General features: G+C 43.0%; 1 protein-coding gene across 8 annotated transcripts in view; it reads right to left on the reverse strand.

Moving 5' to 3' along the window:
- Positions 1–26: 26 nt before the first annotated feature.
- The window catches only part of LOC115121939 (serine/threonine-protein kinase ULK1-like), a 34,597-nt gene continuing 10,394 nt past the window's right edge, over positions 27–24,229 (reverse strand). The window contains exons 7-27 of one of the 8 annotated variants that reach the window (XM_065017447.1): positions 23,316–23,389; positions 22,897–22,998; positions 19,184–19,242; positions 18,775–18,857; positions 18,631–18,681; positions 18,349–18,440; positions 17,436–17,598; positions 15,359–15,422; positions 15,150–15,236; positions 14,454–14,588; positions 13,142–13,296; positions 12,963–13,040; positions 12,372–12,622; positions 11,897–12,209; positions 7,924–8,046; positions 7,284–7,465; positions 6,182–6,366; positions 5,838–5,956; positions 5,481–5,638; positions 4,967–5,102; positions 27–4,171 (exon numbers count right to left, since the gene is read on the reverse strand). In XM_065017447.1, the coding sequence (XP_064873519.1) occupies positions 4,116–4,171; positions 4,967–5,102; positions 5,481–5,638; positions 5,838–5,956; positions 6,182–6,366; positions 7,284–7,465; positions 7,924–8,046; positions 11,897–12,209; positions 12,372–12,622; positions 12,963–13,040; positions 13,142–13,296; positions 14,454–14,588; positions 15,150–15,236; positions 15,359–15,422; positions 17,436–17,598; positions 18,349–18,440; positions 18,631–18,681; positions 18,775–18,857; positions 19,184–19,242; positions 22,897–22,998; positions 23,316–23,389 (2,666 nt within the window). In that variant the 3' untranslated portion in view covers positions 27–4,115. Of the gene's footprint in view, positions 4,172–4,966; positions 5,103–5,440; positions 5,639–5,837; positions 5,957–6,181; positions 6,367–7,283; positions 7,469–7,923; positions 8,047–11,896; positions 12,210–12,371; positions 12,623–12,962; positions 13,041–13,141; positions 13,297–14,453; positions 14,589–15,149; positions 15,237–15,358; positions 15,423–17,435; positions 17,599–18,348; positions 18,441–18,630; positions 18,682–18,774; positions 18,858–19,183; positions 19,243–22,896; positions 22,999–23,315; positions 23,390–24,229 lie in introns of those variants that run through there. The other 7 variants (XM_029651121.2, XM_065017446.1, XM_029651116.2 and 4 more) reach the window with 7 other exon arrangements.

Raw genomic sequence — 24,229 nt, forward strand, 5'->3', positions numbered from 1 at the left:
CCACATGCACTAATAAAACAAATAACTTAATTTCTTGCACAATTTTATTTTAAACCAAAAAAATGATACATCACACAGACATTTAAATGTGTATAGTTTAAAAAAATCTTTTACAGGCTCAAGTGTACAACAGTCAGAGATATAGAGTGAGCTCCAAAAGTACAGCGACACGGTTGTTGGATTTGGATTTGAAATGATACAATGACTGAGGTTAAAGTGCAGACTGTCAGCTTCCATTTGAGGGTATTTAACCGTTTAGAAATTACAGCACTTTTTGTACATTGTCTCCCCATTTTAGGGGACCAAAAGTATTGGGACAAATTGACTTATGTGTATTGAAGTAGTCAAAAGTGTAGTATTTGGTCCCATATTCCTAGAACGCAATGATTACATCAAGCTTGTGACTCTACATTTGTCGTTTGATTATTTTGTGCCCAATAGAAATTAATGGTAAATTATGTATTGTGTAATTTGAGTGACTTTTATTTGATATTTGTGCTTCTGTAACTTTCCCACGCATCATTATTCAGGAGTATTCATAATCATAGTAGCATCCATATGAATGTAGAAGTGTTCTATCAGGCACAAAATAATCTGAAACTCAACCAAAACAAACAGCAAATGCATCCAACAAGTTTGTAAACTCACACACTTGACGTAATCCCAGTGTACTAGGAATATGGGACCAAATAACAAAACATTTGACTACTTTAATATACGTATATGTGGCACCTTCATTGGGGAGAATGGGCTGGAGCGGAATTAGTGGACTGGTATCAAATACATTAAACACATGGTTTCCATGTGTTTGATGCCATTCCATTTGCTCTGTTTCGGCTATTATTATGAGTCGTTCTCCCCTCAGCAGCCTCCTGTGAATTTTGTCACAATACTTTTGGTCCTCTAAAATGGGGGAACTATGTACAAAAAGTGCTGTAATTTCTAAACAGTTCATTCACACGATATAGATGAAAATACCCTCAAATTAAAGCTGACAGTCTGCACTTTAACCTTGTAGTCATTGAATAATTTCAAATCCAAAGTGCTGGAGCACAGTCAAAAAAGTGTCACAACCCCAATAATTTTGGAGCTCACTAACTCTGACTAAAATTTAGAATTTACTGTAGGGATTGTTCTAATACTATTCTTTTGAAAGATGTGTGTGTGTGTGTGTGGGGGGGGGGGATTCTATCCATGCTTTGTAATATAAACACATTCAGAGCAATAACGTACTTTATAATCATTATTTATAAGATAAGTGATACAGAGTCTGAGATAGTAAGGTAAATTAGCAGTGTGGAACAAAGTTGCAGGTATACTGCATTTATAAAGCATAGAAGCAAAACTGCAAACCTCTCAAGTTGTATGGCAAAACTTTGTATTTTCAGTGATATCCCTTATGGAAGTGGGCATGTATTTTTAGTGTCACCTAAGCATTGGCGTGCAGATCAAGCTTTTACGTCATGGGCTTTTCAATTAACCACCTTCTAAGTTGTAATTCTTCTACAGAGTGATTTATTTGACAGGTATGTGGCTTTAAGCTACTAATTGTAAGAAACAAAACAAAAAAGTGACAGATGCATAAAAAGCTTAAAGGTCTACCATTGCCTTGCTACCAGTCACTCGTTGAACATTTCCCACTTTACACTAGCTGATCCGTAGGAATCACACTGGGTGACAAGAAGCATATGGGTCACTAGACATGACATAATCATCTGGAATGTGTATCATATAAACTAGACATTAATGCATTGACATACGCTGTATGCAAATGAAACATTTCAGAGTAAGAAAAAAGAGACTTTTTACTGACTGGTGAAAGGAAAAGGCCAGAAAAATCTATGGGGAAACAAAAATATTCCATCTTCACAGGGGAAAATGCTCCCTTCCTCATACTGCTCTACCCATGACGAACAAGGCGGTCAGGTAGGATCCATAGCTCGATATGCAACAGAGCTGCAGGACTGCTCTCGTTTCTGTTAGTTCCCTGTAGTGAGGAAATATAAAAGCTCTTCACTCTTTCACAAACACGGTTTCACACAAATGCATACACGGAACACGCAAGCCTCTTGGAGTGGGTAGAAGAAGTCGCTTCTAACCACTGGTCCATTGCACTGTCAGAGATATTGTCAGATGTTTTATCTAAACACAAATTGTTATTGCTGGGGTTACAATGATGTGGTCCTAGAGCTGTGGTTGGGGAAACAGCCACCCACCTCAAACAAAACGCTTTCCAGCAAATATCCATTTAACAACCGATACACTACAATTCGATAAACTCCAAGTATCAGTCCTCATTTTGGCTACTGTGAAAGGAAACAAACACACTCAATACAACAAATATTTTTTCAGTGTACAAATGTAGAGTTTTTTTTAGGGGGGGGGGGGGGGGGTTCTTCTCAAAGGCACCTTTCAAAATGTAATAGCTTATGACACTTCCCTGTCAAGATTCAGACACCCATCATACATCTGACTATGAATAAACCTAAAACAAAACCGCCTAAAACTACAATAAAACCCATAGAAATTATTCTATATCAACTGAAATCTCTCCTACATGAAAAACTGAACATATAATGTTTCATGTACATCTTATAAGTCACCTTCCCTCTTCTTTCTGTACAGTACTGATAAACCTCAACACAGTGCAATAACACCAGTAATCAATCACTGGTGTAGTCCAGTCACAGGGGCTGCTACTCTACTGCCAACATGTCTTACAAACTGATTGTGATTGCTGTACTCCGATAAGAAGTTTGAATGGGAAAATATGCAATAAATAAAGCTCAACTAAATCTCACGTGTCTGGTCAGAGATCAGTGCAAATTGGTTTATTTTTCAATTCGGGCAATATTCATTTGTCTGATTGGTCTACAAAGTGCTATTCCTGGCCTATACTGGATAAAATAACAATATTTGCTACAAACTTCAGGAAATATTAATAAGATGATCCATCTCAAGCACTCAGACTAAAAAGCTCAATGGGGTTTATGCAGTTCCAGCTGTTCTTCCACCATGGCAGCCATATCAAACACTTTGGTCAAAAGGAAATGCGCAGTGAGGTCCATTTCCTGTCAAGGCCCAGAAGTGGCACATACAGCAATCCTCTCTACATTCTCCTGTTTATGGTCAAAATAATCTATCTGCTGGGTCCAAAAGGGCAACATTGTCATTCTTAATACGGCAAACTTAGCATCGACAAATCGTCACAGACAGGGATGAATAAAGTACAATACTTCTGTAACAGCCCCTTTATATGTTTCTATCACAGGAATGTACATTAAGCTGGGTCAATAACAACACACAACATTTTTTTCTCCACACACAGGCCTGTGGGCTGTGACAGGCCATACAATTGTGTTAACGCTCTTAAACTCTTCTGGTTTCCTTGAAAACGACAAATAAAATCTAAATCATGTAAACCATCAAAGAAACCAAAAAGAGGCAAACAGACAAGTTAAGCCCACTCGCTGTAATATCACGCTATACTATTGTCCACAAATCACCATTACAAGCCAAACTAAAAATAGCACAATGCCCCGCGTAGGGGTTGAGATTCATATTTTTTACACAGAGTGGCTTCTTATAGAGTGATACCTCATGTCTTAAGAGGAGTGAGGGTCTATTTGTGATTGCTTAGCGCTGAATTATTGACAGAATCAAATGGAGCGTGTCTGTGACTGCAATAGAATCCTCCGGCAGACCGCTTGGCTGTGATTGCTCAGGGCAGCGTTACTGACTGTAAGAGGCTGTGTGTATGGGACACTGCACAGAAATGAAAAGCTAACACACTCAGTCCGTGTAGTGGGGTCCTGTCTGACACACAGAGGAGTGAGTAGTGCCCTTCTCACAAGCCCTTCATCTCCAACATCAACCAGGCAGTCACAGGCTCCACTGTGAGTATGAGAGACCAGCGTCACCAGTCCCAAGCATACCCAGTCCAGGCCCTTCATAACACCCCCCCCCCCACTGGCTGGTATCTCCATGGAAACTAGAGGGAGGAGGGAGGATACTGAGTTGGTAGGGAGGGGGTCAGATTGAATGGGCATGGTGGTGTCTGTCCAGAATGACTGACATCATAGTTTAGCAGCATCCACGGGTGCTGAGCAGAGTCCTCAGATACAGAGCCCTGACTGTAGTGCTGTGAGGCGACGCTCGATGTACTCCTTACCTGCAGAGAGAGAACGGGGGGATGGGGGTTTAGAAGCAGTAGTTCATCAATGGATATGGTCAAAGGGACAAGTCACTGAGCTAAGTAAACAACCGTATACTTCCAAAACTATTTAGTGTGAAATTGCATTCCTGTAGTCATGGAAATAAAATGGTGTTCTATGAATATATATGTTCCTTTATTATTTTCCCCTAACCCCATCACCCCTCCCGATTGGAGAAAACTAATGGACAACAATACTTAGGCTTCTATTTCCAGCTATACATACATTTTACAGACACAGTATATTTAAGCAATAAGGCACGAGGTGTGGTATATGGCCAATATACCATGGCTAAGGGCTGTTCTTATGCACAACGAAGCACGGAGTGCCCGGACACATACCTTAGTCGTGGTATATTGGCCATATATCACAAACCCCACAGAGGAGCCTTATTGGTATTATAAACTGGTTACCAACGTAATTAGAGCAGTAAAAATACATGTTTTGTCATACCCGTGGTATGCGGTCCGATTATAAACCAACCAGTTTATAATTTACATTCGTTCTCTTTTGTTTGTTTTAGTCCCATCCTTCAGCTATTCTCAACCCTCCCAACTATCTCTGAAGAACATACAGTTTTGATTTCTAGCTGCCATTTATTTTCTCCACTGTGCTGTTTCACAAAAGTTCTGAACCTTCCTATTCTCATAGTTTCTACAGATTGTAAATTAAAGATACACATTTTTGCTAAAAGTATTTTGCTACCCCAGATCTAGGTAAGGGGTTGTGGTGAGAGATGAGAGGTGACTTGCATTTGGTAACGATGAGGATGTCTCCGTGCTCGGTGAGGAGCAGGGACAGGCCCTCCATCAGCAGCAGGGCCTTGTGGTAGCGCTGCACCGACGCCTCTCCCTGGTGGAACATCTCATCCAGAGCAGCAGCCTGCACCTGGGGAGAGACAGAGGGAGAGACAGAGGGGGAGTTAGTGGGCAAAGTCAGAGAGGAGTGAGGAATACTGCCACGATAAAGGTTTGTAAATGGGTTTGAATACAAGGGATTCCGTTTGGAAGTATGGGTGAATAATAGCAAAGACCCCAATCATACTCCTTATTATTAACTCAAATATCACTTTATGACAGCTACACACTACATGCACGTGGTTGATGAAAACATGTAGCTGTATAAATGGTTAAACGAGTCAACCACAAGCCTAGTAGAGGGTGAAGAAGAGATCAGATGCTGAGATGACAGAAACGGTGTTGAGCTGAACACAGTGTCTCCCTCACCATCTGAACGGTGTTGAGCTGAACACAGTATCTCCCTCACCATCTGAACGGTGTGGCTGAACAGCAGCCTCTCGGCGGTGATAGTGTTAATGTGGTCCATGAGACGGTGCTTCCTAGAAAAGAAGCGCTCTAGCCGGGCGTTGAGGGAGAGGCAGGACGACACGCTGGACTTGAAAAGCTTGTTCAGTCTCTTCACCACTAAACACACAGTCACAGAGGAGAGGGGAACAGTGTTATATACAGACAGAGAGCTTATCTACTCCAAGTAGGGTTGGGCTCAAGAATATTTACTGATATATCATCTACTACTTAGGTTTAATGTTATATCCTCCTGTAAATGTTGGCTTTTAATTTTGGCTTCTCCAATCAGCCATTTTGTAAGGTTGTTGGGTCTTACCTTGTTTGACAGTAGCAGAGGGGTACAGTTTGCCCTGTTTGATGCACTCCATGGCTGTGTGTAAGGCAGACGACAGGAGCTCTGCAGTCTTCATGTACAACACCAGCTGCTCCGCATAGCTGAGACACAAACACACACAGATCAGACTCATGGCAAGTTTTTTTAGCTAGTGCTACAGTCATCGCAAAGTGTCTCTGAATGTCAAAGTGAGCAGTAAACAAGTCTGACTTGCTTTTATCATCCATTTGTAAAGAGCTCCTCTTCCATAAAAAGGAAATACTGGACAAAGTTGTTTCAGTAATAGTGGTAGAACTGGTTGAGCTTTATTGGCTGGTGGCTCTCACCTCCACTCCCGGCTGAGGGAGCTGATCTGGTCTGCCACCAGGCTCTGCTGCTGCAGGAGGGAGGGTGGGGAGGTGTCCCCTTGCTCCGCCACAGCCCCAGCCCCCCTGACTCCCGCCACCTCCATCAGACAGCAGGCAAAGTCCAGGGTGAAGTGAAGGCTCCTCAGCATCTCTGTGTGCTCCTGCTGCTCTCAGACAGTCAGAGGGAGAGAGAGAGACAAGGTCATTCACATTGACCACTACAAAGTTCGCTATTACAAACCTAATTATCTTAACATGTCACGTTAATTCTCCTAACCTGCAACAAAAAGTAACCTCTGCTATTCAAAACTGGCAGATATGCCCTGAGAACAGTCTTGGTTTCTACTAATGCGATAGAGCCGCTCTGCATTTGAGTAGCCATAGCAGCTGCTGCTCTGCGCTCACGAGACAGTTGCATAGGCTGCACACAGGTGATAATAACCACATTATGAGATTTTGGCAATGAAGGCAGCCCTTGCACTTTATTTGACCTGATGAGAATCTGTTTGGGATGAAAACGTTGTCAATAAAGTAGTGAATTGGGAGCTTTAACAGTGTGAGGGCCTTCATGTTCTATACTAGTATTCTTTATTAGCCCTGCACCTAGGTTTTTAAGGATGTGCATATGACCACAAACTTTTCTAAAGACAGCCCTTGTACTTACCCAGAGTTGGACATGTGGAATTGTGTAAATCTCTGCATGCATTTGAGGTAAAGTAGTGACTGGCTACAATTGGAGCGAGACTGAGCCAACATGAGGGGGAGGGGCAAAATGACCATGGATTTTTTATAGATTTCTATTAAGTTAACTATTAGGCCTACAAACAGTCTCCTTCTGAAATTATCCACACAATACATATTAACCCCCCAAACAAACTCTGTTTAGAACTACTGCCCGTTACTGTGGAGTGTCGATTCTGTCCTGAACTTGACTCTAGAACTTCACTCCCATTCCTGCTGGAATACCACTGGACCTGCAAGACCCACGGGAGTCCTGTTCCCGTGTCACCCTCTAATGGGCATTCCTTAATACAGACACAGAGATGAGATGACCACCCCATGCCCACTCTCATCCTCTCACCGCCATCAGTGTCTCCTCTGGCAGCTCAGGGGCCAGGAAGGTGACCGGTCCCCCCATGTTGGCCGTGATGGGGTCCGTGAAGCTGTAGCGTGGACTGGAGGGATCCTCGAAGCCTTCCAGATAGGTGCCTGTCTGATATCGGCTGGTAAAGGACCCCACTGGGCTGATAGAGCTGGAGGAGCCTGCTATAGAAAGTAGGGGTTTGAGCATGGCAAGAAGCTCAGAACAGGCACTGGGTGCACTGGGTAACAGGCACTAGATCATGGCTAACATAGGGAAATGTATTGTGTACATCGTTGCCACTGAGATCGCCATAGCCGGTCGCATTCTAATTTTGTGGTGGGACAGCCGGAGGGGTCTCACTATCTTCCTGGCAGGTGGGAGCTGGGGAGGGGGGATGGGAGGGTCAGGTCTATGGGGACCTGGGATTGTGGGAGGAGGAAATCTTATAGTCTACCACAACCTTTTTTGTTTCATTACTGCCATATCCAAATTGTACCATTTGTAACCTTTACCAAACTGTGCCATTGTATACTCTACTGCTGTTTTTCATCATTGGTATCAATATCATTTTTTAACACATTACATAGTGGTGCTGTGCTGAGTAAAGGATGACATCACCAGGCTGCTGAGAATTTACCTGAGTACTGCCTGGTCCTGGAGGTGTGTGGTAGGGTGCTGCTGTTGGGCGGGGAGCCCACAGTGAACACCACCTGGGCTGGGCTGGCTGAGCCTGCAGCCATGGCACCATCACCAGAGGGTGCTGACGGACAGAAACACAGCACTAATCATTTTTTAAATGTATTTTATTTCCCCTTTATTTAACCAGGTAGGCTAGTTGAGAACAAGTTCTCATTTGCAACTGCGACCTGGCCAAGATAAAGCATAGCAGTGTGACACAGACAACACAGAGTTTCACATGGAGTAAACAATAAACAAGCCAATAACACAAACAAGTCAATGACACAGTAGAGAAAAGAAAGTCTATATACAGTGTGTGCAAAAGGCATGAAGAGGTAGGCAATAAATAGGCCATAGGAGCAAATAATTACAATTTAGCAGATTAACACTGGAGTGATAAATGAGCAGATGTGCAAGTAGAGATACTGGTGTGAAAAGAGCAGAAAAGTAAATAAAATAAAAACAGTATGGGGATGAGGTAGGTAGATTGGGTGGGCTATTTACAGATGGACTATGTACAGTTGCAGTGATCGTTTAGCTGCTCAGATAGTTGATGTTTCAAGTTTGTGAGGGAAATAAAAGTTAAGCGATGTTTGCAATTCGTTCCAGTCACTGGCAGCAGAGAACTGGAAGGAAAGGCGGCCAAATGAGGTGTTGGCTTTGGGGATGATCAGTGAGATATAGCTGCTGGAGCGTGTGCTACGGGTGGGTGTTGTTATCGTGACCAGTGAACTGAGATAAGGCGGAGCTTTACCTAGCATAGACTTATAGATGACCTGGAGCCAGTGGGTCTGGCGATGAACATGTAGCGAGGGCCAGCCGACTAAAGAATACAGGTCGCAGTGGTGGGTGGTATAAGGTGATTTTGTAACAAAACGGATGCCACTGTGATAGACTGCATCCAGTTTTCTGGAAGCTATTTTGTAGATGACATCGACAAAGTCGAGGATCGGTAGGATAGTCAGTTTTACTAGGGTAAGTTTGGCGGCATGAGTGAAGGAGGCTTTGTTGCGAAAAAGAAAGCCGATTCTAGATTTGATTTTGGATTGGAGATGTTTAATAGGAGTCTGGAAGAAGAGTTTACAGTCTAGCCAGACACCTAGGTATTTATAGTTGTCCACATATTCTAGGTCGGAACTGTCCAGGGTGGCGATGCTAGTCGGGCGGGCGGGTGCGGGCAGCGAACGGTTGAAAAGCATGCATTTGGTTTTACTAGAGTTTAAGAGAAGTTGGAGGCCACGGAAGGAGTGTTGTATGGCATTGAAGCTCGTTTGGAGGATCGTTAGCGCAGTGTCCAAGGAAGGGCCAGAAGTATACAGAATGATGTCGTCTGCGTAGAGGTGGATCAGGGAATCGCTCGCAGCAAGAGCGACATCATTGATTTAGACAGAGAAAAGAGTCGGCCCGAGAATAGAACCCTGTAGTACCCCCATGGAGACTGCCAGAGGTCCGGACAACATGCCCTCCAATTTGACACACTGAACTCTGTCTGCAAAGTAGTTGGTGAACCAGGCGAGGCAGTCATCAGAAACAACAAGGCTATTGAGTCTGCCGATAAGAATACGGTGATTGACAGAGTTGAAAGCCTTGGCCAGGTCGATGAAGACAGCTGCACAGTACTGTCTCTTATCGATGGCAGTTATGATATCGTTTAGTACCTTGAACGTGGCTGAGGTGCACCTGTGACCGGCTCGGAAGCCGGATTGCACAGCTGAGAAGGTACGGTGGGATTCGAAATGGTCAGTGATCTGTTTATTAACTTGGCTTTCAAAGACTTTAGATAGGCAGGGCAGGATGGATATAGGTCTCTAACAGTTTGGGTCTAGGGTGTCACCCCCTTTGAAGAGAGGGATGAACGCTGCAGCTTTCCAATCTTTAGGGTTCTCGGACGATACGAAAGAGAGGTTGAACAGGCTGGTAATAGCGGTTGCAACAATGGCGGCGTAGAGTTTTAGAAAGGGAGGGTCCAGATTGTCTAGCCCAGATGATTTGTACTGGTCCAGGTTTTGCAGCTCTTTCAGAACATCTGCTGTCTGGATATGGGTGAAGGAGAAGCTGGGGAGGCTTGGGCGAGTAGCTGTGGGGGGGATGGAGCTGTTGGCCAGGGTTGGAGTAGCTAGGAGGAAGGCATGGCCAGCCGTTGATAAATGCTTATTGAAATGTTCGATTATCATGGATTTATCAGTGGTGACCATGTTACCTAGCCTCAATTTTTATTTTACCTTTATTTAACCAGGCAAGTCAGTTAAGAACAAATTCTTATTTTCAATGACGGCCTGGGAACAGCGGGTTAACTGCCTGTTCAGGGGCAGAACGACAGATTTGTACCTTGTCAGCTCGGGGGTTTGAACTTGCAACCTTCCGGTTATTAGTCCAACGCTCTAACCACTAGGCTACCCTGCCGCCCCAATGCAGTGGGCAGCTGGGAGGAGGTGCTCTTGTTCTTCATGGACTTTACAGTGTCCCAAAACCTTTTGGAGTTAGAGCTACAGGTTGCGAATTTCTGCTTGAAAAAGCTAGCCTTGGCTTTCCTGACTGACTGCGTGTATTGGTTCCTGACTTACCTGAACAGTTGCATATCGTGGGGACTATTCGATGCTATGGCAGTCCGCCACAGGATGTTTTTGTGCTGGTCAAGGGCAGTCAGGTCTGGAGTGAACAAAGGGCTATATCTGTTCTTAGTTCTGCATTTTTTGAATGGGGCATGCTTATCTAAGATGGTGAGGAAATAACTTTTAAAGAATGACCAGGCATCCTCGACTGACGGGATGAGGTCAATATCCTACCAGGATACCCGGGCCAGGTCGATTAGAAAGGCCTGCTCGCAGAAGTGTTTTAGGGAGCGTATGACAGTGATGAGGGGTGGTCGTTTGACCGCAGACCCATAGCGGATACAGGCAATGAGGCAGTGATCGCTGAGATCCTGATTGAAAACAGCAGAGGTGTATTTGGCCCATGTTTACGGATTTAGGGTTGTACCTGGTGGGTTCCTTGATAATTTGTGTGAGATTGAGGGCATCTAGCTTAGATTGTAGGACTGCTGGAGTGTTAAGCATATCCCAGTTTAGGTCACCTAACAGAACGATGCTAGATGGGGGGCGATCAATTCACAAATGGCGTCCAGGGCACAGCTGGGAGCGGAGGGGGGTCGATAAGCAGGCGGCAACAGTGAGAGACTTATTTCTGGAGAGGTTCATTTTTTAAATTAGAAACACATAGGCCAGAGAATATGAACCGTAGTAACTAATGACCTAGCTATGTGCAGTGGAGCAAGTAGTCATTTACCGTGGTAGTTAGATGCATGCTTTTAACATCCAGTTTGCCCATATTATTAGCAGAGCAGTATAAATAAAAACCTGATGTCCTCCAACAGCAGGGGTTTAAAAACAGTTAATGTTTTAGTATGTTGAAACATAATATTCCAGTAAGGAAACCTCCATCTTATCAGAATCAACTTTCACTGACCCACTTAGACAGGCAATCTTGAAAAATGATTGGCTCTTTGTGTGGTTTTGCACACCAAATGTGCTACAGTTACAGTCCAAAGCCACACTGAAAGCCTCTATCCTGACCAAACTGACTAGCATGGTATTCCACCTCATCTCATCTAGAATACAATGAGATCCTTGTCCCTTTTTCAAAGGTTTAAGTGTTGAAATTGACCCCTGTGGAATGTCACCCAATTGATACCGTGACCCCAGTTGAAAAAGTGAGTGAAGAAATCTGTTTAGTCTTGCTGAACATTCATACAAAGAGTGAACCAACGAAGTTGCTTAACTTTAAACAAGGATCTCCAGTCAGTCACTGATATATACAGTATATATATATAATCTAGTCAAGCTCAGTTCATGAACATAGCAGCTCTCTCTTTAGTCATTCAGGTAGTCATCTACTGAAGAGTAAAACTTGGTAAACAGCTCTACTAAACCCACCTGTGATGTCTATGGCTCCTCTGTTAGAGCAGAGGTTCTCATTGCTCCCCTGCTCCCCCAGCGGCCCTCCAAATGCAGCCATCAGCAACATGTCAGACAAACGACTTGCACTCTGAGACCTGCCAAAGCTCTTGTTGTCCTCTGCGGTCCTGTGGCTGTATTGACCAAGCTGCCCAGTGGGCGGCTGTCCTGGGTCCCTGTGGTCTGAGGCAGTCCTGCTGGCAGGCGGGGCCAGAACCAGGCCCTGCTGGGCCAGGAAGGTCACCAGGTTGGGGGTGCTGGGAGGTTTTGGAAACTCAAAGGGTGGGATGGCCTGTAGACAGGATGTCAGTGTCAGAAGCAAGAGAAGTAGAGAATATAAAAAGACTATGGACAGTGAGATTGACTGATTAAAGCCATTTGCTGGATACCTCAGCTTCCTGTAAACACAAGCATAGGTCTTATATTTGATGCGCTGTCCAAAACATTAACTTACTCTCGAGGGAGATCCTAGAATGGTGGGGAGGGGGCTGCGCTGCATGAGTTCACTCAGCCTGGGGGAGGAGTGCAGGGGCCGCATAGTCACCATGCCTGCCTGGTGGTTGGCCACCACTGGGTCAGAGTGCTGCTTCCTGATATTTTGCCTGCCGCCCCTGCTAGCAGCCTCGAGGAGACATGGGGCGCTGTGAAGCCGGGTGACCAGGCCTTGCTGCTGAGCGGGAGGCCGCATGTCAAGGAACTGGAGAGCTGGAGAGGGACACGGGTTAGAGGAGGAATAATAGTGCAGCACAATGTGAATAATGAAATGTCAATATATATTATACTAGATGAGGGACTAACTATATACACCGACAAGGTGAGGGAAAGACACATGGAAGTAAAACATCAAAAGGTTCCTTTTTAGTCAGTTTTAAACCCCACTGATCAAGCCAACAGGAAGTCATTAACCTTGGGATACAAAGCAAGAGTCTCCAGTGCCCCTGACCAGTTTAACCATGACATCCACCACTAACAAAACACTAAAACAGTCAACATAGAAGTTAGGGGGACGAAAAGGGAAAGAAGGAGGGGAACTCTGGGTTCTCACCTCCGTCCTGCGACCCCCCGCTACCGGTGTCTGTGCCCAGCGGGCGCACCTGCCCTGGCAGCTCAGGGATGGTACCCACTTCAGACACAGAGGGAAATGAGAGAGGGGGGGAAGAAAGAAGAAGAATAAGAGGAGAGAAAAAGAGACATTTTATGACACATCAGTGCACTCTGGCAGACCTTGAGGTGAAAGCTGGAAGGGTCTGGCCCCTCCTACAGACAGCCTGCGGAGGCCAGCCAAGGCCCCGTGGCCTCCTGGGTAAGGCAGAGATGGGCCAGTCCTTCCAAATCCCAGTGAACTATTGCTGCTACAGCGACGCACTGGGGTGGACAGCCTGTGGTGGGGAGAGAAACAGAGAAGTCAGAATAAGACAATATTCCCTATTACCGCCAAGCCAGAAATTATACTACTGTGCCACAGAGGAGACTATAGGTTAATATAAGCGTGTGTGTAGATAATGCATGTATATCTGCAGTGCTTTCAGAAAGTATTCATACCCCATGAGTTATTCCACATTTTGTTGTGTTACAGCATGAATTCCAAATGGATTAGATACACGTTAGAATCACCTTTGGCAGTGATTACAGATGTGAGTCTTTATGGGTAAGCCTCTAAGAACTTTGCACACCTGGATTGTACAATATTATTTTTAACATTCTTCAAGCTCTGCCAAGTTGGCTGTTGATCACTGCTAGATAGCCATTTTTATGTCTTGCCATAGATTTTCAAGACGATTTAAGTCAAAATTGTAACTAGGCCAATGTCTTCTTGGTAAGCAACTCCAGTGTATATTTGGCCTTGTGTTTTAGGTTATGTCCTGCTGAAAGGTTCAATTTGTCTCCCAGTGTCTGTTGGAAAGCAGACTGAACCAGGTTTTCCTCTAGGACTTTGACTGTTCTTAGCTCTATTCCGTTTATTTTTATCCTAAACAACTAGTCCTTGCCGATGACAAGCATACCATAACATGATGCAGCCATCACCATGCTTGAAAATATGAATTGTGATACTCAGTGATGTGTTATATTTGCCCGAAACATAACAATTTGTTCGTTATTCAGGACATGCAGTTTACTTTAGTGCCTTATTACAAACAGGATTAATGTTTTTTACCCATCTACCAATAGGTGTCCTTTTTTGCGAGGCATTGGAAAACCTCCATGGTCTTTGTGGTTGAATCAGTGTTTTAAATACACTGCTAGACTGAGGGACTTTACAGATTATTGTATGCGTGGGGTACAGAGATGAGGTAGTCATTCAAAAATCATGTTGCACTATTATTGCACACAGTGAGTCCCTGCAACATATTATGTGACTTGTTAAGCAAACGTTTACTCATGAACTTATTTAGGCTTGTCATAACAAAAAGGTGAACTTACTAATAAAACAATTCTAAAAACGTAATACCACTTTGACATTATGGGGTATTGTGTAACAACAAAATGTAGAAAAAGTTAAGGGGTGTGAATACTTTCTGAAGGCCCATACACTGACCGTGGGGAGCCGTCCTGGCTGGGGGAATGGAGCTTCTGCTCCATACGCTGGTAGTTTTGGACCTGAGTGGGAACCGGAATGGGCACCGACTGACCATAGTTACCACAGTTACTGCCAGAGAACTCGTTAGGCCGACTGAAAGGAGAAAGGGGGAGTTGGTTACGTTTAGCCATTCCATCTGTTAAATGCATTAAGAGAGTGAAACTGCAAAAATACTGAGGAAAAAATCTATGTAAAAGTGTGTGAGAGAAAGAGTGAAAGAGAGAGAGACAAACAGAGTGAGAGAGAATGAGAGCTGAGAGAGCCCTTGCTTTGGGATTGACCTACTGGCCAACCGAGTGGGCAGTGGTCTAAGGCACTGCATCTCAGTGCTAGAGGTGTCACAACAGACACCCTATTTCGAATCCACGCTGTATCAGAACCGGCCGTGATTTGGAGTCCCATAGGACGGCGCACAGGGTTTGGCTGGTGTAGGCCATGAATTGTAAATAAGAATTTGTTCTTTACTGACTTGCCGGTCATCGAGCCTTACACACTAATCCTCTTACTATAGAAGGGTATATCATCGACCTTTGCTTTCAGTGCACAATACACCACCCAGCTACCAGGGTGACCTGACTAGCATGTCTAGATGGTTTAATCTGTCTGAACACTGAGAACGAATTCCTGTCCAGTAAGAGTGTGTTTTGCTCTTACCTGATAGGATTGGGGGAGCCACTGTAGGAGGGGGAGTGGGGTGGGGTCTTGCCCTGACTGCCCAGGCCACCAAAGGCTAGCAGAGAGCTAATGAGGAGTTGAGAACACAAAAGTTTTGTGATTATAATGTATATTATATTACTATGAAGAAGTAGGATTGGGTGTATTTCCCATCAGTATCTAGGTACGACCCTGACCACTAAACTCACCCGCTGTTCATCAGACTGTCGTGGAACACCTTTCCAGTAGGCCCCTCACAGGTGAGCTCACCTGCTGAGAAACCATGGCAACACATCAAACCAAACTGATGAAACCTTGGCGTAGTAACCTACTACATCCTTAAATCCAGACTTAATACGTCTCATTTAAATAATTTGTGATTATGAAATATCAAATTGTCGAGGCGACAAAACCAGGCAAGACATAATGTAAACAAACCCAGACAAGACATCATAATGTGCTCTATCTGAGAGTTCTCAAGTGGCTCCTGGGCCAGCCACCCTTCCATCAGTCAGTACCAGACAAGCATGTAGGTTACTCTACTGCATAAAAATGACAATTTACAAGTGAGTCAGCTATGAACGTTGCAGCACTAAAATGTAATTCTAATTCAAATCAAATTTATTTATATAGCCCTTCGTACATCAGCTGATATCTCAAAGTGCTGTACAGATGTGTGATATCAGTGATGTGTTGACATAGTAATTGACATAGACATGTTCAACAATATAGGCCATCTACTGCCATGCAATGGTAGCGCTGTCATAAGCTTGATCTATTGCAGTGCAAACACTTGCCTGGAAAAGTTGACACTCAGCAACTATAGGGCTTAATAAATTCGCCATCAAAAAGGTTGCATTAGAATAAACAGAATAAACTCCACATCCAAGAGGAAAACAATAAGCCAGCTAGCAACTCCAGATAAATTTGCAAGAGTATGAATGTTTATTTAGCTGTAAACTAATCACCCAACGGTAGGCTATGCACATTTGCAAGCAATGCGTGTGTGGTCAGATCTATCTGTTTCCTAGCTAGCTTGCTTCACTTCCCAGTAGACAGAACTGACTTTCGTAAATATTATCCATAGTGTCCGGCATGCTGCTGGCACAGATCGTGCTGAGAAGTCTGAAATATGGTCAAACTAGCAAGTGCTGCACTAGGAAAATATTCTCAATCCCCTGCTGAATGAAAATTGCCCACAATTCATTAAGAAGCTCAAGCTAGCAACATCAAAGCAACTCTAACAACAGACCCACCAGTGGTTTCAAATCTGCAAATCATCAGCTGTCGCAGACAGACACACAGACAGGAGCCAATATTAATAACCTTTACGACATGCATTTGTCAGCTAAATTACATGTTTATTCTGTATCACTCAACTCTCATTTGTGAGTCTTGTTTGTATTCAGAGGGATATAGCTAGATTGTGTTGCTGTAGTCGTGGATGGATCAGAGGGATATAGCTAGATTGTGTTGCTGTAGTCGTGGATGGATCAGAGGGATATAGCTAGATTGTGTTGCTGTAGTCGTGGATGGATCAGAGGGATATAGCTAGATTGTGTTGCTGTAGTCGTGGATGGATCAGAGGGATATAGCTAGATTGTGTTGCTGTAGTCGTGGATGGATCAGAGGGATATAGCTAGATTGTGTTGCTGTAGTCGTGGATGGATCAGAGGGATATAGCTAGATTGTGTTGCTGTAGTCGTGGATGGATCAGAGGGATATAGCTAGATTGTGTTGCTGTAGTCGTGGATGGATCAGAGGGATATAGCTAGATTGTGTTGCTGTAGTCGTGGATGGATCAGAGGGATATAGCTAGATTGTGTTGCTGTAGTCGTGGATGGATCAGAGGGATATAGCTAGATTGTGTTGCTGTAGTCGTGGATGGATCAGAGGGATATAGCTAGATTGTGTTGCTGTAGTCGTGGATGGATCAGAGGGATATAGCTAGATTGTGTTGCTGTAGTCGTGGATGGATCAGAGGGACAGATCGGCCTAGTGCATGTTCTAGTACCTGCAATTTCTTAACAATGCTGCTGTACTTAGAATTTGTAAAAACTTCATTTGTATCACTTCAAAGTGATCCAAATGACAAATTCATCTTTCATCTATACATTGAGATATATATTTTTTTAAAGTAACATGTTATTAGTCTGGCTTTAAACCTTTATTTTCTTACTCAGAGAGAAAGTGATCGATTCTAAACTTCACTCACAATTTCTGGATTCTATACATCACTGACTGAGCTCTATGGGAGTACATTGGTAGAGTAAAGAGTGTACTCACTGGGAAAGTGGGCGGGCACCATGACAAAGTCGTCTGTGTCACAGGAGGAGTTCTTACTGCTGCAGCCCCCTCCAGACGAGTCCTTGAGGAGGAAGCCAGGGGAATCCTGGGTAGGAGAAGCGAGTGTCTTAGTACGGACCTGCTGGACCTCAGCCAGGGACTGCTGCAGAGAGAGAAAGAGAGAGGTAGGCAGGAACGATGACCACAGCACTGACCCTGAACTACCCACTAGATCTCAAACCCGTCTATGTTTCAAACAATCAACCATCCACCATATACAGTATCACTGACAACAGACTATAATCACAAGGGTGTCAACAAATTTCACAGGCAGCAGCACATTACACTACAGATTAGACAAAAAGCCCTATACCAGCCAGCAAACACAAGACTGAACACACACTTTGACAGTATATACTGTATTTTATACCATCTATTGCATCTTGCCTATGCTGCTCTGTCATTGCTCACCCATATATTTATATATTCTTATTCCATTCCTTTACTTAGATTTGTGTGTATTAGGTAGTTGGTAGGGAATTGTTAGATGACTTGTTAGATATTGCTGCACTGTCAGAACTAGAAGCACAAGCATTTCGCTACACTCGCAGTAACATCTGCTAACTATGTGTATGTGACCAAATACAATTTGATTTGATCAACAGTAGCTCTAACCTAGTATGTTTCAGTTAACAACTGTTGGGCAATAACAGTCTATTCTGCCTATGGGTCATTAAGTCAGACAGCTGGGCCTTATCACACAGAGTTGAACACGTCATCAGTGATAAGACTGAGGCCCCACGTTACTACGGTCACCTCTGAATCACGCTGTTTAATGCTTTAAACAAACACATGGTATATACACTGTATAGCATGCACACAATCATGTATATATTGATGCACACACACTCACCGGTGGGGAGGCCAGGTGTGAGGTGGAAGAGCTGCTACAGGAGCTGGCTGAAGCGGAGCTGGGAAAGCACGTCATGGTCACAGCAGGAGTTGCTGTATGAAAGAAAAATATCAATATCAATTCTCAAAGTAATAAATCAGACTGTCCTCTTGATATGATAGATTGGCCAATTAAGTCAAACCCATCAAAAATCACCAAGAAAACAAGTGAAAATCAATATTGGCATGGTTTGGAGGTTTCAGTTAGGGATGGGAAGATGGATGAATAAGGACTATTAGTCACTTTTCTTCATGGACGAGCTCGCCTCCAGGAAGGGGTGACGGAAGAACTCCTCTACAATGAGAAGAGAAAAAGATTGAAAGTGAGGAACATGCTAGGGATACCCTATCCATTTGAAACATCTCTTAAATAATGAGCCCCACTGACCAAAGTCCATGCGGTCCTTGTGGTTTCGCTGCAGAAGACCCAGCAGCAGAAGCCTCAGGGGACAGGAGGTCTCTCTGGGGATACTGGGAGGGGAAACACACAAGTCACCATGAATGCGTGATGGTACTTTACACTTCATTCCTGCTGTAACAACTGATCAGGGGCATGTTTTGCAATTTGCCAAAAATTGTTAATTTTACGATTGTGGTAGTGAAAGCTGCTAAAAGCAGTATGTGAGAGTATGATAATCAAAAGTAATTTGTAACACAGGCAATGATGAAATGTGATCTCCCACAACATTAGTACATTAAAATGGAAGCAACATTCAATAAACAATCTCCTGTGAAAGAATAAATCAAAGAAATCTGAACCCTCGGTCTCTAAAAACAGACAGTTTGTGAACACTTACTTGGGGCTGAGGTTCTTGTTTTTCTCATAAAATAGCCGGAGGTCCTGGGGACTGCTAGCCTAAGGGTACACACACACACACACACATCAAATCAAAGTTGAATGGTCATGTACACAGATTTGCAGGTGTTATAGCAGGTGCAGTGAAATGCTTATGTTACTAGCTCCAAATGTGCAATAGAACGTCTCGCAAATACAATACCATTTATTTTATATACAGACAGAACAAATCACTTGAATGTTTGCATGCACACAAATTATTTTCAGAGCGGAAATATCTCAAGTGGAAACAGTCAGTTGACCTTTAAAAATCCTGTCTGGACAGTTTGGATTACTTGTATGTAGTTCACTCTCAGAGACAAGACACCTCTATGGTTTCCCTAAATTAGACTGTCATGTTTTGACCTACCTGAGAGCCTTAGGAAAGGCTGGATAAATAGTATTGTTGAGATAAGACGGTTTGTTTAGAAAAGTCAGTCTGTTTGGACAAGTCTCTGAGAGAAAACCAAAGCAGATTGCTTCCATACCAGTCTGAAATATTGAAGTGCAGGCAAAGCACGTGTGTGCAAATGGCTGAGGTACAATGAGTGTGTGCAAATGGCTGAGGTACAATGAGTGTGTGCAAATGGCTGAGGTACAATGAGTGTGTGCAGATGGCTGAGGTACAATGAGTGTGTGCAAATGGCTGAGGTACAATGAGTGTGTGCAAATGGCTGAGGTACAATGAGTGTGTGCAAATGGCTGAGGTACAATGAGTGTGTGCAAATGGCTGAGGTACAATGAGTGTGTGCAAATGGCTGAGGTACAATGAGTGTGTGCAAATGGCTGAGGTACAATGAGTGTGTGCAAATGGCTGAGGTACAATGAGTGTGTGCAAATGGCTGAAGTACAATGAGTGTGTGCAAATGGCTGAGGTACAATGAGTGTGTGCAAATGGCTGAGGTACAATGAGTGTGTGCAGATGGCTGAGGTACAATGAGTGTGTGCAAATGGCTGAGGTACAATGAGTGTGTGCAAATGGCTGAGGTACAATGAGTGTGCAAATGGCTGAGGTACAATGAGTGTGTGCAAATGGCTGAGGTACAATGAGTGTGTGCAAATGGCTGAGGTACAATGAGTGTGTGCAAATGGCTGAGGTACAATGAGTGTGTGCAAATGGCTGAGGTACAATGAGTGTGTGCAAATGGCTGAGGTACAATGAGTGTGTGCAAATGGCTGAGGTACAATGAGTGTGTGCAAATGGCTGAGGTACAATGAGTGTGTGCAAATGGCTGAGGTCCAATGAGTGTGTGCAAATGGCTGGGGAACGACGGCTGGCTAGTGGTCAGTTTGTTCATATGGGCAGAATATAGGGCTTGAATAAATACAAATGTGCTGCATTCGTTGCCTTTCTTTTAAATAGAATAACCTAAATAAAACAGGGTTGGGCGAATAACTTGACAAATTTAATCCATAAACATACATTAGTGGGTAAACTCATTTAAAACCCGTCTGAAGGTTTTCATATATTTGTTCACGTATGTCTTAAAAATACATTTGTTCATATGGGCAGAATATTGTATAAAATATATCTTTTTTTTTATAAACTGCAATCGTTGTCTTCCTTTTAGACACAGAAAATAAATCAATGTTGGGGGAATAACGTGAAATCGATAATAATCGATAAATCGATATTAATATATGAATATATTTAAAACTTTCACATATAAAGAAAAGTTATTTCAAGCGTGTAATAATTAATTTACTTTCAAATTGCTTCATGGAATCTAATTATCAATATAATAAAACTAGGCCTATGATAATTCCTTGATATTTGCTTCCAACCCCTTATGGCCCATCAGCGGGACAAGTCTAGCTGAGTCTATAAGAAGGTGCGTTATTAACAGCAGCACCGCTTTATCAAACGTTCATATTGATATTTTAGGCTGCGCAATGAAAACAGTTTTCATGGGCACACAAATCCAAAATGATTGCAAATTCAAATGCTTCTTCCTGAAAGCGTCACCTAACTTTTGTATGGTTCTTCAATAGGCTATGCCAACGTTAATGGACTTACCTGTTGGATGTGCATTAGGTAGGTACCTGTTTAGTTAGGCCTAGTGATATTGTCAACCATCCTGGATCATTTCCTTCTGATCCAGGAAATACTTGACAGTGACAAACAGCTGTTGTGATCTAGCATACGATGCAAAAACACCGTGTCCAGAACATGTTGAGGACTCATTCGCTGCGCGAGGGAAGTTGTGATCCGTGTAAGATCCAACGCAATACCCCTACATTCATGTTGATTATCTGCTATTGTCTACAGATTTACAGTAGGGTAAATTTTAAATACTTAAATATTTAACAGAGAAACCACCAGGGTATTAAATATTTAACAGAGAAACCACCAGGGTCTAAAATATTTAACAGAGAAACCACCAGGGTCTTAAAGATTTAACAGAGAAACAAACCCCCAAGGTCTAAAATATGTAACAGAGAAACCCCCAAGGTCTAAAAGATGTAACAGAGAAACCCCCAGGGTCTTAAATATTTAACAGAGAAACCACCAGGGTCTTAAAGATTTAACAGAGAAACCACCAGGGTCTTAAAGATTTAACAGAGAAACCACCAGGGTATTAAATATTTAACAGAGAAACCACCAGGGTATTAAATATTTAACAGAGAAACCACCAGGGTCTAAAAGATTTAACAGAGAAACCACCAGGGTCTTAAATATTTAACAGAGAAACCACCAGGGTCTTAAATATTTAACAGAGAAACCACCAGGGTCTTAAATATTTAACAGAGAAACCACCAGGGTCTTAAATATTTAACAGAGAAACCACCAGGGTCTTAAATATTTAACAGAGAAACCACCAGGGTATTAAATATTTAACAGAGAAACCACCAGGGTCTTAAATATTTAACAGAGAAACCACCAGGGTCTTAAATATTTAACAGAGAAACCACCAGGGTCTTAAATATTTAACAGAGAAACCACCAGGGTATTAAATATTTAACAGAGAAACCACCAGGGTCTTAAAGATTTAACAGAGAAGGCATCAAGGCAATGAGTTAATGTTTTCATATGTTTCTGTGCATGGGATTAGACACCGAGGTCGGCTACTTTGCGTGACTGTGTAGGATAGCCTAGGCTGTTGTAGGAACACCTAAAGGTATTTCCTTTCTATTATCCAGGACATTTAATGACAAGTTAGTAGCCTAGTGGGCTTCTAAATACATTATTTGGTGCTTTTGAATGACGTAAATTATGATAATGATGATGGTAAAAGATGGACTATGGTCCGTTTATTCATAAACTATTGTTACCTTGTGTCTCTGAAATCACATTTCTAATGTCATGTAACAGTCTTGAAAGGACCAAATGTGATTGGCCTTTCACCAGATGTAATATTTTCATAAAAACAGAAGCCTATGCTACAAAGTATAACATTCTGACCATATGAATTCATTTTAGGCCATAGCCTAAAGAACAGCTACATGATTGAATGAAAAGCAGCAAACAGACAACATTGAGTCATTTATTGAAGAATGTGAAACAAACAGAAACAGGCAATATGCTACGGGGGGGGTCTGTTTCTCTCTCTCCCTCTCTGAATGACCAATTTCTGCATTGAGTGGATTCATTTTAAACATTTAAACACCCTCTCTTTAGAGTTGGGTATATCTGCGTATGATTGAGTCTTATATCGTTAGGACTATGGTGCTCACCTGAAACGGGGCTTTCCCTGTCAGACACTGGAACAAAATGGTTCCTATGCTCCACAGGTCAGCCTTGGCATCATAGTTCTGAGACATGATGACTTCAGGTGCCTGGTGGATACAGGAAACATTTCAGAGTTGCACACATCAAACATTGTACCTAATGGCAGATAAAACATAAAAATAAATACAAATGCTGTATTTAACTAGGCAAGTCAATTAAAAACAAATTCTTATTTACAATTACGGCCTACCCCGGCCAAACCCAGACGACGCTGGGCCAATAGTGCGCCGCCCTGTGGGACTCCCAATCACGGTTTCGAACCAGGGACTGTAGTGACGCCTCCTGCAGTGCTTTAGACCGCTGCGCCACTAGGGAGTATGACCATAGGCTGTTTAAGCGTGTGTAAGGAACTAGAAGTGCTCACCATGTACATAGGGGACCCACACAGAGTAGCAGCCATCATGTTGTTCTGAAGGTACCGTGCAAACCCAAAGTCAGCTGGAGAGAGGAATAAGAGAGAGAGGGATAGAAGGGGGAAAGATGATTCAGCAATAAACAGCTTGGTTGTTTAGCAACAAAACCGATGCGAACACAACTATGGTGTAAAACAGACAGGGCTGGCTTGGATTGCTGAAAACATATAAACTATATATCTTCTCCAAATGTTTATTGCAACAAATACATTTGTACAACGAGCACTTGTCTCTCAAATACACTGTTACAGTTGTTGATTAGCTAGCAATTTTTTGTAATATTAGCATTTACAAGAAATCAGTCAAAACACATCTACTAAACTATATGAAATTGTTTTAAGGTCATACCAAGGATCATTTAGCTATTTGATTTTAAGTGTTGAGACCCCTTGAAGTATCAAAATAAATATGATTTTTTAGGCCTTACTGCTATTAGCCCATACAAACGCATTGAATAACAGATTCACTACATGGATAGTGCCATTCATTTTTCCAACTGGTACCGGGGACCTTCGGACAAGTCTTGTGAGACCTGTGGGCATCCTAAAGCAACATCTACGTGTTCGTGAGAGTCTCATCTTACCATAGAGGGGTATTAGTGTGTAGGCCAAACCGTTCGACGCTACATTTTCGGGATGTCTCATGGTCTGACAAACACTGCTCTAGCTCTGTCACCTTTCACCACAGATGCAGAACTGCAACATAGGCAGATGCCTGACTGATTTTTATGGGGATTTTGTTTAATGCTAATTAGATTTGTGGGGGTGCGTACATCGACCTTTGGAGGCTAAAAAGGCTAACATTCAAGATCAATGGGCACTGAGAAATATCCACACAAAAATAAATGAGCAAGTTTCAAAAGAAG

This window comes from Oncorhynchus nerka, linkage group LG4, assembly GCF_034236695.1.
Source record: "Oncorhynchus nerka isolate Pitt River linkage group LG4, Oner_Uvic_2.0, whole genome shotgun sequence".
In the NCBI taxonomy this organism is placed as follows: Eukaryota; Metazoa; Chordata; class Actinopteri; order Salmoniformes; family Salmonidae; genus Oncorhynchus; species Oncorhynchus nerka.